Raw genomic sequence first — 17,238 nt, forward strand, 5'->3', positions numbered from 1 at the left:
GAGTCTTGCCGATGGGATCACTCAAGAGTGTTTACCCCTCTATAGTGACAGCTAAGGAGCCAGCTACGCCCACTGTAGCCAGACTATTCAATTTGAATTCTTACTGGGATTCCTGGGATGATAAATTTCACCTGCAGCAGGCTTCAAATCCTTTCCCGTGAACTGTCTGTATAACAGTAGCAGCTGATCAATGAGGGTTTATTAAAGGCCTCTCAGTGCGCATACCCCAAACTTTTCTCATTTAAGCCTTACACTAACACTGAATAACACCCTTTATACCCATTTTCAGGGGTGGAAGTGGAAGCTCTGAGAACTTTTGAGAAGTTTCCTAAGTGACATGGCTAATAGGCTGGGGAAATTCTCAGCAGGTGAAGGTGCTTGTTGCCATGCCTGATGACCTTAGTTTGATCTCTGGGACCCACGTGGTAAGAGACAACCAACTTCTACAAACTGTCTTCTGACTTCCACATATGTGCTAAGGAACACATTCACCTACTTATATACACACACACACACATACACACACACACACACATACACACACGCACTTCATCAACCACAGCTAGTGGTTGACAATAACAATACTGGGTTTTCACTCTAGGTGCAAAGCCCCGGAGGTCTCACAAACTCCAGTTTCCCTCCTTTAAGATATTCAGGCTGTCTAGTCCCCATAAGCTGTGATTTGCTAGAGCTGAGAGTTTGCGTGGGAGCTTAAGAAAGAAATCATCTACATGTAATGAGGAGTTTGAGATCATGTAGAATATACTCAGTTTTAGCTTCCAGGTTCCTACCTTCTCAACATTTTCCTTTGCCATAAAAATCGTGTGTGTGTATAATATACATTATATATATATATATATATATATATATATATATATATATGTACATGTGTTCATATGTACATATATCCTTTCTTATATATCAGGATGAAAGATTTAGACTTTTGTTTATAAAATCAATTCAGTGGAAATAAAACCAAAATCTTTCCAAAGGCTATTCATCAGAAGTGAAGGAACTGGCTTGTATATGCCCTGATATACCAAGAGTTTGAGAGGCTCCTTCCTGGAGCTGAGGGTCAGTCTGGGGACCAGCTGCACTTTGTCATGTGGATGATGGGCCTGCGAAGCTGAAGAAGGAGACTTGTATTCCCCTGACTCCAGTACTCACATGCCACCCTTGTGATGTTTGCCACCTTTGTGCATCACCAGGGTTTCTGGTTTTTAGCTTACCATATTGTTCTTTAACCCATCTTTAAACTGTGTCACTTTTTCATCTCACCTAAGCAGTAAGGCAAAATTCCCAAAATTATGGGTTTAATTGCCTTCATGAAAATAAACACATAGTGATTAAAATGAAAATGTATGGTCCAGGAATCATGTAGATGGGGACAGACATGCTCATACTTAGAGCCCTAGTAAGCACCAATTAGATAGCCACACATTAACGTGGACACATGCTAGTCAGTGCCACCTAGGGTCCTGCTAGATCTGTTGCCCCATACAATTTGCTACAATGACTTTGCACCAGGCTGTGGCTCTTCCTATTTGATTATGTCTTAGGCACCCCATTGTGTTCTTTCTAAAATTAGCCTTTGCTAACATTGTCTGTTGACACACTTTCATCTACGAAAACCAGATGCAAAGATTACTTGGTTGGACGGGGTATATGCATTCCTGGACTCTGCAAAACTACCTCTCAATTCAGCTTCTGCATTTGGGGTATACACCTGGAGGACAAACAGAAACAGCCTGGGAGGGGGCTGCAGGCTGCAGCTCTAATGTGCTTTCTGGTGGCTGACCTGTCCCTAAGGCTTGGTGGATACGGCATTGGGTAGGGCAAGCAGAAGTTCCTATGGGCTGCTGTCAGATTCTATCAGAAAGTCCCTGCATACGCTACAGTGCCAGCAAGCATGTTTTCCTTTTCTCAAAGTAAGGAGAGAAAAATCTGGTGTCAGCTTTCTCTGCTTATACCAGTATAGCTGAGCAAACAAGCTGAACTGGAAGAGATCTTCGTTGTGTGGGAGAGGAAGGTGATACAGACACAGTTATTTAATTTTTTCTACCTAAAAATAAAGTCCCCAAGTCAGAAGATGTGAAAACCAAGAGCCTTAGCGTATCTGCCTCCAGGAGCATCCTCTCACCACCAAGGACATCTTCCTGGAGCAGTGCCCAGTGGATCTGCCCCCTGTTCAGTGTTTCTAGATCCATCCTGTCTCCCACTCACTTTCATCTGAAGCCACTTGATTCTTCTCCAAGGTCTGAGTCTCCCCCCGATCACAGAGCTTGGGTTTGACTCAGGATCAGTCAAGGGAAGACGCCGTGATTCTCTCTCATTTTAGCATGACCACAAATAGCTGGTGTCTACCAAGTATTGAGCCTTCCTGGATGCCATGTCTTACAGTCTCATCTGTCCTTCATTTCAGACAGATGGAGGCGGGGCCATTAATAGCCCTAGTTTACAGCTGGGGAAATAGTGAAATGAGTTTTCTTTTTCCCTTTCTAATCAGGAAAAACGTCTGTGTCTTAAATTTGTTCTTTGCCATTTTCATCCATGTATTCATTACATTCTGGTTATTCTTGACCTCACCTTCCTGTGTCTCCCATCTCCTATCAACCCCTCATCCATTCTGTAAGTTCCTTTTCTATAGTCATGTGCTTTTTTTTTGTTTTTTGTTTTGTTTTTTCAGGCCCAAGAAGCTTAATCTGGAGCATCAGCGTGACTGTGGCTTTACATCATTTATTTATTTTAAATCTGTCAAAGTACACAAAGGACATGTTGGTGGAGCTGATTTTCTCCTCCCACTGTGTGGGTCCTGGGGACTGAACACAGGTTGTCAGTCTTGGTGGCAAGAGATTTTACTTGCTGAGACATCTTGCTGACCTCCGAGATAAATTTCTTATGGTTGTAAGGCTACGTAGGGCAAAGCTGGGATTTGCACTCAAGCGTGTGGAAGGATTCCTTACATGCAGCCACACTGTATTCTACGAGGAGTGGCCTCACCGGGCCAGGTTCCCTGAGTGGTTTGCCTGTCTCTAGGGAACGAAGACTGGCTTACCAGAGAGGGCTCTATCTCCTTTGCACCATGCCCCTGAAAACTTGCCAACTGCAAGGCAGTGATGTTATTTTCTAGAATCAGAATTTTTATGTCCTAGGATATAATTTTCTTGAACAGGAAGTTGGGACAAAAACCTGACAAAATCTTTCTTGTCCTATTTCCTAAAGGAAGACTTTACTGAATTCTAGAAACACTTGTGAGAGAGTCTAGTTGCCCAACAGGAGGGAAAACACAATAATGCCCAGAAACCCAGGGCATTATTCTCTCAAGTTCCAAAGGGAGATGTGCCACTTCCTGCATGTTGGGATGGAGGTGGAAAGGGGCTACGCAACACAAGGTGCCCTGTGTTACTGGGAAACCGAGTGATATCTTTGACAGTCAATTTCTCCATCTGATCCTTTTGAATACTCTATCTAAATTATTTCCTTGTTGTTCCAAAGAACTAAACAGCAATATCACTGGGCTCGTGACTAATATACAACCCAGACAGCCAACAGATTGCCATTAAATTAACCCTGGGGCCTGACGGATCTGTTCTTTTTGACCCCAACTGCTTAGAGCATTCCTTATTAATGCTAAACCCAAGCAAATTACCTCTGCTAACAAAAGGGGTTAATCTGGCTCTCCAGGGGGACTCTGGAGACAGCTCTGAGGATGAGCAGGGGCACAGCCAGCCCAGCAGCTGAGCTTCATCCTTGCAAGGCAGAAGGCGGGAAGGTGAGGGCACTGCTGTGCCAGGCAGTTGCCTAAGGCATCCTTGAAAGTAATAATTGAAGACACTGGGAGGTCACCCCTTCAGGGATTTGCTTCAAACAAATAAGCGTCCTAGACCATAAATTACACCAGCAGAAGGATGAGGGGTGGAAAGGATCAGGACGGATGGCAGAGGGAATGGGAGGCCTTGAAAAGTCATTTACACCATCCAAGTTTGGAAGAGCTAAGCTTTCTATGACTATCACGCCCCTGCTTCCAGCCAGTGGCAAGATTATGAAAGATTGACAGCCACCAAAATAAATATACAGAAACACATGGTGAAGTGAACTTTCAAAAAAACTATGTCATTAAATTATTTTTGCAATGAAATGTCAGAGTATGGAAAAGAATATCCACTGTATGCAAAATTCTAATTTTGGAAACATAGTGCAGTTTAGGCCTATACCTGAAAGCTATGAGCTTAAAGGCAGGTGGGCCATGGAGCTGCATGCGATGGTTTCATGAGGGTTCATCTGTGAGTGGTTTGTCTCTAAGCTATCCATACCATTCCCACATCTTCATTGGATGAGGCAGCATTTTACAGTATAATGATGTTTAAGACAGAGTTTATGTTAATCATATATTATTTCAGATGAGAAAAATTAGGCACAAAATAGATACTACAGTCTGGTGAGTCAAGAAAAATGATGAACGAGAGCAAGGGAAACAGACAGGAAACACAGCCACACCTCGCAGAGAGAACAGAGGCAGAGGGCATGTTACTTTGAGTATGTGTGTGTGTGTGTGTGTGTGTGTGTGTGTATGTGTGTGTATGTGTGTGTATATGTGTGTGTATGTGTGTGTAAGTGTGTGTATGTGTGTGTAAGTGTGTGTATGTGTGTGTATGTGTTAGTATGTGTGTGTATGTATGTATACATGTGTGTGTATGTGTGTGTATGTGTGTATATATGTATGTGTGTGTATGTGTGTGTATGTGTGTATATATGTATGTGTGTGTATGTATGTGTATGTGTGTATATGTGTGTGTATGTGTTAGTATGTGTGTGTGTATGTATGTATGTATATATGTGTATGTGTATGTGTGTGTATGTGTGTGTATGTGTGTGTGTATGTGTATGTGTGTGTGGGGGGCTGTGAGGGGTAGAGTACCCAGACTAAATAGAAGAAAAGCTCCTTACAAACTAAGAGTTTGAATTTCTTACTTACCACCCCCTACTCTCTTCTTTTTTTTTTTTTTTTCCAACCAATATAGCTGAATCAGCAGGCCTTCTCACAACAAAGGGGCAAAATCAGTGGCACGAAGTTATTGGTTATTTAGTTTCATTGTCCAAGATCTCTACAGTGAATATGTTCTTCTAAACCAAGAAAACAGCCAGCATTTAAACAACAGGAGCTTCTTTGTTTAGAGTCATCCCTGAGAGCTGAGATAGGCTTCTCAGCTCAGTGGGGAGAGTTCAAGACAACACTGGGAAAAACACTGTCATTATAGCAAATGTGGCTGGGAGAACAGGGTTTGGTTTTCATCCCATTCCTATTTAGGCCAGAGAACTTGAGAAAGTCACTTTACCTCTCCAGGGTTCAATGTATTTGCCTTTAAATGAATAGAATCCTATTAACATCCTCTAAGGATTTTAATTATCAGAAGAGGTAATGGAGAAAAATTATTTAAATCATTTTCATATTAGACAAAATCCTATCTTCTGGAGCAAGTACATGTATCCAAGGAAACCATTTCCACGCAGTGTCTTGGGGTCAAAGTGGCTGTCCGTGTGCGCCTCTGATTCATTGTGCTGACATTTCTGATACTGACAAACATTTTCTCCAAGTCCTAGCTAAGCCAGGCAGGGACAAGAGAGTTGAGGAGGATCCTTGAAGGGTCGTTACAGACACAGGCCATGTTACCTTTACTGGATGAGGTTCCCTGATTTCAAAAGCAGCAGACGTTATTTACATGCTATAGATTCTAAAGCAGAGGTTCTCCTAATGCTGAGACCCTTTAATACAGTTCCTCATGTGTGGTAACCCCTAACCATAAAATTATTTCTCTGCTACTTCATAACTGTAGTTTTGTTATTACTATGAATCATAATGTAAATATCTGACGTATGGCCACTGAGGGGGTTGTGACCCACAGGATGAGAACTGCTGCTATACAAAGTCTGCCAATTCTGAAGTGGAGAAATAGTCGCATGTTGGTCTTGAACTCTAACCTATTACAGTTGGATTCTCTTTCAGGGACACACATTGCCATGAGATCTTTATTTTTTTAAGGTTCAAACTTGATCTTTGGTATTAAGCAGTGATCACAAAGTACTCAATTTTATCAGCCTAAAAGGACATTGGTAAGACATTTTAGAAGCTTTAAAAACCAATGTACAAATATCCAGGGAATATTTGCCAAGTGATAGGCTCAGGCTGAGGGGCTGACAGAAATGCATGATACCATAGTAAATCTACAAGGTGCTTCACAAGACTGGCTGCAACTCTCTTTATGAATAGGGAGCTCTTGAGAGGCTCACAACCACAGATTCTTCCTGTACACAAGTCAGAAGGCCCCAAATTGTGTTATTGAAAAATTTTAATCCAAGAGTCCATTCAGGTAACGACCCTTACTGTCTGCGAATCCTGGAGGACACCTGTAGGTTATAACGTGTTTGACTGTGTTGGCATGGCTGAATATATATTTACTATAATTTGGAGAGAGGCTGTTAAAATTTTAATCCTCAAATACAATCAGTTATAGAATCACAGATGATCTTGAATATAGAAACTCATGTATAAAGAAAGGAAGAGTTGCTGGGTATGGTAGCATATATACCAATCATGGCTTCCAGGAGGCCAAGGCACTTGTATGCTGAGCTTCAAGGCAGCCTAGGCTACATAGTGAGAACTTGTCTTAACAGAATAGAATACAATAGGATAGGATGGGATGGGATGGGATGGGATGGGATGGGGTGGGGTGGGGTGGGGTGGGGTGGGGTGGGGTGGGGTGGGATGGGATGGGATAGGATAGGATAGGACAGAATATAACAGAATAGAAAGAAAAGATGAAGAAACTCCAAGAGATAGTATACAGCTGTAACATATTTGATGCTTAATTCAGGCTCCCAAATCATTACATTTGTCTTTCACCAAAGGTTATGTGTTTGTCTCTTTCTGTCATATATTTGCTCTGATGACTTTGTGTTATGCTAGATTTATTAAGCTGACCTTGGGATTCTCTTTTTCCAGTTTCAGATTAGGCCCAGCTATAAGAAATATTCTCTTCAGAAAGTTGGGAGGACAAAAGGGAATAAAGTGATTCATACAGACTCAGTTGCTTACCCACTTACCCACCTCGGTGTAGCCATGGAGGGATTTTACAGATAAACTTAAAGATTCCATTATTAGCTAAATCTACATTAATAAAAAGGGGCACATTTAGAGTGATATGTCTGGAGAGCATCTATTTATTTCTTCATATTTATTTATTCTTGAGACAAGGTTTTTCTATGCAGTCCTGGCTATCTTAGAACTCACTTTGTAGATAAAGCTGGCTTCAAACTCAGACATTCTCTTGACTCTGCCTCCCAGATGCTGGGATTAAAGGTGTGCACCACCATGAATGGCCTAGCTGAAGGACATTTAATAGAGAGTCCAGGCCTCATTCCAGGGCCCAGATTCCAGGGCCATGGCCTAGGGATGGAGCTCTGCTCCTGATGTCATCTCAGTTCACATAGCAAGTGCTCAGGAACGCTTATGGCTTTTGCTTGACTCATTCTTAGAACTCTTCTAAGCTTCTTTTCACTTTCAAGAGTAGAAAACTCATGAAAGGAAAACCTTTCAGGGCTGCTTTTAATAGTGTTCAGGGTGATGTCTCAACACATGCAGGCTACGTGCTGGGCTTGTTGTCAGAGGGATGCTCTTCAGGGGCAGGGATAGAGTTCAATGATAAATGATAAACCATTTACCTAGCATGCATGAAGCTTGATCCCAGCACCAAAAAAAGAAAAGGTATGATATTATTTTATATGAAATGCCAATCGAAAATTAATCTGTGCCTCTGCCCTCATGGTAGGATGAAAGACATCTTAAGAAGCAAGGAGAAGTATGTATCAGGTATCTGTGTTTCCCCTTCAGGCTTGTCTGACTCTGACTCATGAATGTAAAGGGAGGCAGCTAATCCACAGTGCTACCAAGTGCTGTACTAGAAACTACAAATCAAAGATTCGAGGCTATGTACATCCTGGATGGGGCAAAGTGACAAACCTACCTTACAAGGATGCTAGGAGCAAGGTAAAAATGTCCAGGTTTTGTTTCTTTTAGGGGCACCCAGAGACTGAACTTATACAGAGAGCAGCCTCATGTAAGCTTTCCAGCCTTGCTCTAGGATGGTAGCCTGCTTAGAATCCCTTCTGCTGCAGACGCCTTTGTGTGCACTAGGCAAGTATCTCCACACTTCTGCCAAATTTAGCAAAAAGTTAGTCTTCCTCTGAATATCTCAGTTCAATAATCAGTTCCTCAGCAAAAATTCTTTTATTCCATGGTCCAAAAACACATCTTTAAAAATACATTTGAAGAACTAAATTTTTTTTTTCTTTAAAGAGCTTGTCTCAGTTCACAGGGAAACACTCACTGGTGTTATTATTTGTAGCATGACATTCTGAAAATGCAATTTTGTTTCTTTTTCTCTTATCTATCATCATCAGGCTTAATGCAGTGCCTGGCACAAGACTTGGCTGCAGCGTCTGCACTTTTATATGAAAATTATTAACCTAGAAATGTGCTATTATGGTCCTGATTCATTAAGATAGTTTTGTTCACTTTAAGATAGGACCTGTTATACAGGATGATCTGTCTGGCTTTCGATGGAGGACAGGTACCCAAAGGTTGAGGATTGGTATGCTGTTACGTGGTGTTAAATGTGAGACCTTGAGCCTTGGAGACTTTTGTATATATATATATGCTGATTAGAATATACTAAGCAACATTTTACAATACCATCTGAAGCTAGAGCCTAAGGAGGAGTCTAGAATTGAGGGTGTGATCCAGGCAATGAATTTGGTAGAACAGAAACCCCTGATCAACTTTCCAGTTTTTTATCCTTTTGACAAGAAGCATGATTTTATCAGCCCTTGTTATACTGATCATTTACTTAGTAAGATATTTCTCTAAGCTCTTGTTCCTTCTCTCTCTGTCTCTGTCTCTCTCTGTGTGTGTGTGTGTGTGTGTGTGTGTGTGTGCGTGAGAGAGAGAGAGAGAGAGAGAGAGAGAGGGAGAGGGAGAGGGAGAGGGAGGGAGAGGGAGAGGGAGAGGGAGAGGGAGAGGGAGAGGGAGAGAGAGAGAGAGAATGTCTCACAAGCCTTTGGTAGGGTTCTCCCTTATGAAGAATAAAGGATAAAGTGGAGAGAATGGAATGAGGGTCTGGGTGGATAAAAAGCATGTTTCGAGAATGTTCACAGTCAGAAAGTCATGGGCCTGGGTGCAAATTCTATTCTTGTTAAACTCCAAATCCCAAGCTGTCTGCTATGATGTCAGTATGGTGGTTTCTTTTGCCCAACCAGACTTCCTTTCTACTTGTCTTACTGAGTTAATTCTCGATGTATGCTTTGTAATTTAAGTGGAAATTTTAGTGTCTGTGAACTCACGGGGTTTGTGTTTTCTACCACTTGGTATAATTAACACACAATTATGAAAACAGCCCAGGCAGCTTTTAGAAGCATCTTGCCTGCCACTTCAGTGGTTCTTATAGCATGCTTTGCAGGTGTCCCAAGTCATGCTCCAGTCTCTTTGGTAGATAAAAGACTTAACAGAAGACTGTACCAAATAGGAGGCACTTAAGAAAAGGGTTGTTTTTGATACTCTTTGAGGTTGTTGTGGAAAAGGGCTGCTACTTTCTCCAGAGGTGGCTACACTTCAGTGCTGAGAGGCAAAAGGGCCCTAGTTTGCATAGCCTTCCTGCCTGGGGCAGTCTGGCTGAAAGGCATTATATAGATATCAGTTATTGTCACCCACATGATGACAGTGATTATTTTACATATGGCAGCTTTAAGGGTGAGCGCTATGGTCTCATTTGTATGCCAGCATCTGGTAGACTGTCACACATCTGCAGAAGATAACCTAAACAGCACTATTAATATGTCCCCTTTGCATTCTCCCCAAGGCATCTGTCTCCCCAAATGCCTGAGAAAGTTTCTTTCCCTCTTGAAAGCCTAGAGGCAAAATTCAGAAAACATGCCACCTAGGCTGGGAAAGCATAAGCTCAGAGTGACAGCTGGCTGGGCGCCGGCAAATCCCTGGCTCTTGGAATAGATGTGAGGAGGGAAAGGCGACCGCCATCTATATTTGTTCTATCAACAGCTGCTTTGCCGGGAAAAATCTGCAGTCAGAGGCTCCCATTCCCAGGCCCACACAATGTGTCATATCCAGTCACAGACTCAAAGGCCAGTTCTCAGTGTCTACAGATGTATCTCAGTGCCAGAACCTGGCTAAAGACACCTTCCCTGAGAAGACTTCAGGGATTATAGGATGTCTCTGTGGTAGGGATTAAGTAGTTCTGTATTCACTGTTTAAACACTCTGTGTATATGTGTGAGTTGCATGCCTGTGTGTGTGTGTGTGTGTGTGTGTGCATGTGTAAGCCACAGGACAACCTCAGCTGTTGCTCTTCAAATTATTCCACCCCTCATCAAGGCAGGATCTCCCACTAGCCAATAACTTACCAATAGGCTAGGATGGCTGGAGAGTGAGCCTGTAGTATTACAAGAGTGTGCATCACATCTAGATTATTTTTTTCTGGATTCTGGGGATCAAACTCAGGTCCTCATGATTATCGAGCAAAAACTTTACTGACTAACCCCTCTCCCCAGCTTGTCTTTACCACTTTTCAAGTTAACTATCCAAGTTCAGTTTCATAGTAAAGAGTGTGCAGTAGCTCTTCTCTGACCAGTGACTATGATGTCACTCACACTTGCTGTGTGCAACAGCTTTCATGTACAGAATGCTGAATTCATTGGAATACAGGAATGGGTCATTTAGGACTCCTGCCCTAATACAGTTTACATTCTCATAGGGGCAAACTAAAAGTGCACACCCAACACCATTTCAAATCCCAGTGAACATGATGAAGACAGCAAGAATATGGCTGCTGGCAGCCTCCTTGAAGCAAGTGGGAGTCTCTATAAAGACAGTAGATTTGACTGAGGCTGGGATCAAGAACTCTGGGGACACATTTTCAGACAGAGGGTACTGCAGGTGCCAAGACAGGAAGAACAGGCTTATCTGGGAATAGAAACATAGTCTGCTGGCTGAAGCAGAGTGGGTGAGGAGCAACATGACAGGTGTCAGAGGAGTCAGGGCTCAGAAGGTATGAGATCTTGTAGATCCTGGCAAACAATGTAGACTTTTCAGTGCCTTAGAAGGTTACTGGAGTGTTAGGTGCAAAGCCAGAATGCCCAGTAGGTCATATGGTAACAGGGCATGAGTGATGAAGGAGAAGTATCGGGCAGCCTTAGGGGAGGGTGTCACATGGTGGCCCTTGTTAGTGAGTATTGGGAAAAGTGGGGGTGGAGGCTTCTTAGCTATCTGAGCTTCATTTCAGAGGAAGTGAAGGCATGATTCATGGATATGTGGGGCCAGGAGGACAGAAGTTGGCAATTTATGGGGAGAATCAAAGTTCAGTTGGAGCCAGTATCAGTCCTCAACTGCCTGAGGGCTGAGACTATGAAGTGAATTGGGAATTGGAGCTACGAGTCAGGAGTTATGAGAGAGTTGGCAGGCAGATGCTAGAGCAGTGGTTCTCACCCTTCCTAATGCTGCAACCCTTTAATACAGTTCCTCACGCTGTGGTGAACCCCAACCATAGAATTGTTTTCATTGCTACTTTATAACTGTAATTTTGTTACCATTATGTAGTGTAAATATCAGTGTTTTACAGTGGTCTTTTCAAGGTTGTGACCCACAGATTGTGAACAGTTGCTCTAGACATTCAGCAAAGATCAGGTTTTATTGTTAAATGCAAGGTTAATATAATGAGGTCAGAGAAGTGGCCTTACTTAGATACTCAGGAACCTCCTTTGCTTTCTCCAGTATTAGAAAAGTAGAAGATAACAATGCTTACAGTGTTTGTTTTGTATGCTGGAGATGGAACCTGGTATCTTGTAGACAAGTACCTCTATCCTCAGCCCCATTAGGGTCATTATGCCAGGATCAGCCTTGAGGGGCCCGTGGCAAAGTGATGTGGGGAGGGAGAACAGGCTGCTGCTGCTGCAGTCTCTATGTTGAATGGGGTGTGCCCATCCTGAAAACCGAGCCATGTAATTTCAGGAGTCTACGCATTATATGTTAATAGAAAAATGAAACTCAGATACTCTAAGTTCACATGGGTTTGGGTCCTAGTAAGTAGCAGCAACCATTATTGTCACTACTATGATACCAAAAAAGCTGTCTTCATATCCCTGGCACATGTGCTCTACACAGACTAATTTTGAACCTTTGAAGGAAGCAACTCTGAAAAAAAAACCCAGATCTTCATTATTGATAAAGTTATTTCTATTTTTTTTGAGACAGGATCACAGTGTGCCCTAGCACATCTGTATGTGATGCTGAGTACTGAACTCTGGGTCTTGTGCATACTGCATGAGCGCTCTACCAACTGAGATGTGATATGTGCCAGCTCAGCTCTAATTTTAATTCATGACACATAAAAGTCACAGTATGAATAAATGATTTTGAGTTACATTTCAGAGCTAGGCATGCTGCCCTACCTATAATTTAAGATTTTCTTTCATAGATGCCAGGCATTTTCATTTTGACGGTCTTCTCTTCTGTTTCTTTCTCCCCAGCCCACTCCTACCTGGATAAGCATGAGTTGGACCAATGGGTTATTGGTTTGCAAGGAAAGGATACTAAAACTCTGATTGGTTATCTCAAAGTTCCACAGGTTAATCCTTAGGTCATCAGCAGACATGTAGGTCTCATAGTCGCTGTTGACAGATATGGAGTTGATGTGGTATGTGTGTGCATTGGCAAACACTCTCCGTGGGGTGGCCTCCACCATCAGGTCCATGGGTCTCAGGACAGGCACCTGGATATGAGAGAGATACAATGTTCAGAATAGAAGATGTTTTTTTTTTTTCCTTGTAGAAAATGGGTTTGTGCTGTGTCCTTACCACCACACAGTAAATCAAGACCCTGGAACCAAGAGTTACAGAAATCAGCTGCCATTCTTACTACATTCTGGCCTTTCAACGATTGACACCTGGTACAAGGACAACATTCAATCTTTAAAAACTTGAAACATTTCTCTAGACCCCTTGAGGGGACTTGGATCCCACTGTGGGGACAAACTCTTCAAAGCTCTTGCTTCCAGTCTGTTTCACAGTTTTTATATTTAATTATTTTTTATTTTTGACAATTTTATACATGAGTTCTGTGTTTATATCACTTCTGCCCCTTGACTTCTCTCCACTCCCCCTCAAATTCATGACATCTTCTTTCTTATTGCTACAAACACACAAATAGGTGTGCATATATATGCACATGTTTATACAGTGCAACCCACTGAGTCTGTTTAGTGTTGTTCATATGTACTCCTTCCTCCCTCCCTCACTCCTTCCCTCCCTTCGTTTCTCCCTTCATTAAATAGGAAATCTATTCTAGGAAGGAAATTGTGAGATAAGCTTCAGAACATGTCATTTAGCTTCAATCTCAATTTGTCTTTCTCGTGTTCTTGCATCATGACCCTAGAGGGTTCCTTCCTAATTTACTCTTAGCATTTAAAGGTGCTTTTAGGAAAGTGTTCCAACACTCACGACTCTAGTGACCCAAGATGAGCCACTAGTATATCAGTACTTGTAGCATTCTGGTCGACCTGGGATTATTTTTGTTTACACCTATTGTCCCTGAGTACCAACTAGGTAGTGTCACATTCAAAATGGCCACCATTTGAACAGTTAATTATATAGCCACACTTCTGAAATATAGAAGGTGTCCAGTAAGTGTTTATTGAATGACTGAGTAGAGCATATGCCAGTAAGTCTTTTCTTTACGGTGGGCTGGGGGAGTTAGGCTGCTGAGAGCGAGTTTTCTCTGGGAAATGTGAACAAAGATACCCACTCTTCTGCTCAAAGCCCAAACAAGCTAAACTACACAGCTTTTTAGTAGAAACAAGGAGATAAATAGCCACAAGGGTCCTTTCTATCTTCTTTCCAAAGAATCCAAAATATCCTTTCCAAAGAATCAGAATCTTGCACTGAGCCTGCGTAATGCACAGCAGGTGGCAGATTAAGACTTTAGCTTCTGAATCAACATCACTACAGGTTACAAGAGGAGGTGGCCCAAAGCAGGTTGGCTTCCTGAAGGACAGTCACCTGACAGCACCTTCCAGAAGGCAGAGTTCTCCCAGCCCAACCATGGAGTTGTTCATCAGCTCATACACGTGCATGCATATGCATGGCCCTGAGAAAACATGGAGGAAAGCCCAGACAGATGAGATACTTGGTGTTCAGGAAGCCAGTGATGGGGTCTTCTGTGTGCCAGGATGGAGGAAGGGGTTGATCTCTTGTGTTCCATATGCCAGACATGGAAAATGAATGGTTTTGTAATACATATGTAGAAGTAGTAGGCCTGTGCTCTGAACAAAAGTACCAACCAAATGAGGGGCTGGGATGTGCCCCATATTCTGGTCATTGGCTGGACCTACTCTGTCCTCATCTTATTGAAGATAATCATGGGGATTTACTGAAGCAATCACCATCCATCCCACCCACTCTTTCAGCCACACCAACTGAGCATTGTACAAAGTCCTAAGGGCTCACCTGGTGAGCACAGGACCCCTGCCTCACCATCACCCCTGCTCTAGCTAGTGGTGGTGAGGGTAGGGGTGAATAATCTCACACAACAATGCAGTGAGTGCTTCAGAGAGGAGGCATAGAGCATAGGAGGTATTGAGGGGCTTCCTGAGGATGGGTGAATGTGTGGAGACATGAGAGACGAGGAGTAAGTCACTAGGCTACCAGAAAGCAGGTCCAAGCCAGAGAAAGGGGGCTGTAGTGGAGGTAGTCATAAAGTCTATTTTGAGAGTGAAGATGACAGGGTAGATTGGGGGTTAGCCACTGGAAGTAGAGATGAGTTGGGGGCTGAGGTTCAAGATTTAGGCATGCATGAGTGAACACCCACCAAGGGCTTGTGTGAGTTGAGGCTTCACACTGGTGAAGCTAAGCTTTCTCCATGAACTTGGCCCTGAAACAGTTACTGAAACCACAGTGTCTGGCCAGGCACTTTTCACATAGGATCCCAGATAATTCTTTCAACAAGAGAGGCCAAGTTACAATCCTAAGATGGTCCAGAGATGAGAAAGCACAAGTGGCTTTCAATCTCAGGACCCATCTGACTTCAAAGCAAGCCCTCTTTCCTCATCTACACTAGGTAGGCACATGGCAGGGTGGAACTGATCAGTGGATAAACATGGATAAACAGCAGGGGTCGGGGGTTGGGGCAGAGAGACATTACTGATGTCACATCATGCTGCTGGTCCGAAGCCTCCACAGGCATCACAGATTTTGACAGTAAGTGGATAGGGCATCTATGTTGTGTGTTTTCAGAAACACATGCCACACTTTTTACAGTTGCTTATCAAGGTGCTCGCACTTGGAGCCTTTCAGTGTTACTTCCTCTGCTCCCCGGAGATGCCTGAGTTCCATGCAGGCACCCAGGGCCCAGGGCAGTGGATACATCAGGTTTCCTTGCAATCCTTGACCTCTAACCTGGCCCTTTATGTCTACACTGGGTTTTCAGATCGCTCCTGTGGCTGTGTTCGATGCAGAAGGGAGCGTGACAACGAGATAAAGAGGCATTTCAAAGTGGTAGCTGCCAGCCCAAGGCTGCTGCCTAATGTGATGAGCCTGGTTGCTAATGCAGGCTGACATGATCCATGATGGGCTGCATAATGGGGAAAGGCTCTGAGCAGGTGTCTGGGGATGGAGCCTTCTGATTCTTTGCACGGATAAGGTGTGTGTGTGTGTGTTGTATTTGTGTGTGCATACATGGGTGTATGCATGTGTGCATGTATATCTGTGTGTGTATGCATGGCTGTGTTTGTAGGGAGTCTCTGCATCATTCCTGTGCTCAGGTAAAGCCTTGTCCTGAAGTTCAGGAAGGACCAGATGGTTGGATTAGGCAGCCATGTTGGGACTGTGATTCCCACATGGTCTGATTGCTCCTTCTGGGGCCATGGCAGGGAGAAGAGCAGGGCATGATTTCAAGATTACCAGGCAATGTCTGGGCTTTCTTTGGAGAACATTGTTCTGGCAGCTTTCCTGTGCTATGAGCCAGCCATGGTGTTTAGAGCCCAAAGTGTCAACTCCATCCCAGCCATGATCTCATTCAGTCTCCCTGGAGCCAGCCTTGAAAAGGGCTCCATTTGCCACCCTATAGGGGAGGATGCAGCCCAGTGTCACAGAGAGAACATTGGGGAAAACGAGACCTTGATATGTAGCCCAGGCTTGCCTTGAACCTGTGACTCCCCCTGCCTTCTTAGCCTCTAAATGCTAGAATCATGGACAAATGCCCAGCCAGATTGAAACCACTTAACTCAGCTGAAGCTGTTATCTGAGCCTTGCTGGCAGCTGCTGAGGCTCTGTACCTAGAGTGGCCCAAGCTGGGGTGCAGCAGTGTCATCTCTGGGGCAGCCCATATTCCTCTTTTTCCTCTGCTCAGGTTCTGTGTTCCTCCTAAGGTCGGTTGTGCATGTGCATATTCTCACACATGTAAATGTGATACTGGGAAGGATCAACACAATCCCACTCTTCCCAGACACCTGGCATCCTGTTATTATATCCACTGATTGATTTCTCCAGGGAAAAAGGGCAGCCTGGGTCTGACCTGCCATAGGCTTACAGAAAGTCACTCTATTCAATTCCTATTTCCATTGGCACCCTCTCATACAGACCTTCCATGAACATCCCATGTTATTCACTGCCTGAAATGGTTTAAACACTTAAGCCAGTCATCAGTGAAATATCTTATCTTTATGGTTCCTAAGGGACAGATAAGAAAGGAGAGGTACAGAATGGCTGAGTAATTAATCTGAAGTCACACAGCTAGCCTGAGGCAGAGCAAATACACCTGCACTTCTTGGCTCAGGAGTCCGTTTGACTCTTTATTCTCCTGGTTCTGAACCAGGATGCATAGATACTTGAGGAGGGGTGAGCTGTACTGGAGTTCAGTGGGATGTATCATCCAAGGGACCTTGTATATCCTAGGGAGGTGTAGGGAGACTCAGGAGAGGATGCTGATGCAAGATGGGCTGGAAGAAGTGGGGATATAGGGGAGTGTGATGCTCTCGAGAGTTGGATCAGTAACTTAGTCATTCAGTCAACAAACTATTAAATCCCTTCTCTGTATCAGGCATGTCCCTGGACATACACAGTCAACTTACTTCTGTTCTCTCTCTCTCTCTCTCTCTCTCTCTCTCTCTCTCTCTCTCTCTCT

General features: G+C 43.5%; 1 protein-coding gene across 1 annotated transcript in view; it reads right to left on the reverse strand.

The window, feature by feature from the left end:
• Positions 1-17,238, reverse strand: part of Ppp2r2b (protein phosphatase 2 regulatory subunit Bbeta) — a 252,962-nt gene that overhangs the window by 50,298 nt on the left and 185,426 nt on the right. The window contains 1 exon segment of the mRNA XM_028777169.1: positions 12,655-12,832. Coding sequence (XP_028633002.1) covers positions 12,655-12,832 — 178 coding nt within the window.

Source organism: Grammomys surdaster, unplaced genomic scaffold (genome assembly GCF_004785775.1).
Source record: "Grammomys surdaster isolate TR1022 unplaced genomic scaffold, NIH_TR_1.0 278, whole genome shotgun sequence".
NCBI lineage: Eukaryota > Metazoa > Chordata > Mammalia > Rodentia > Muridae > Grammomys > Grammomys surdaster.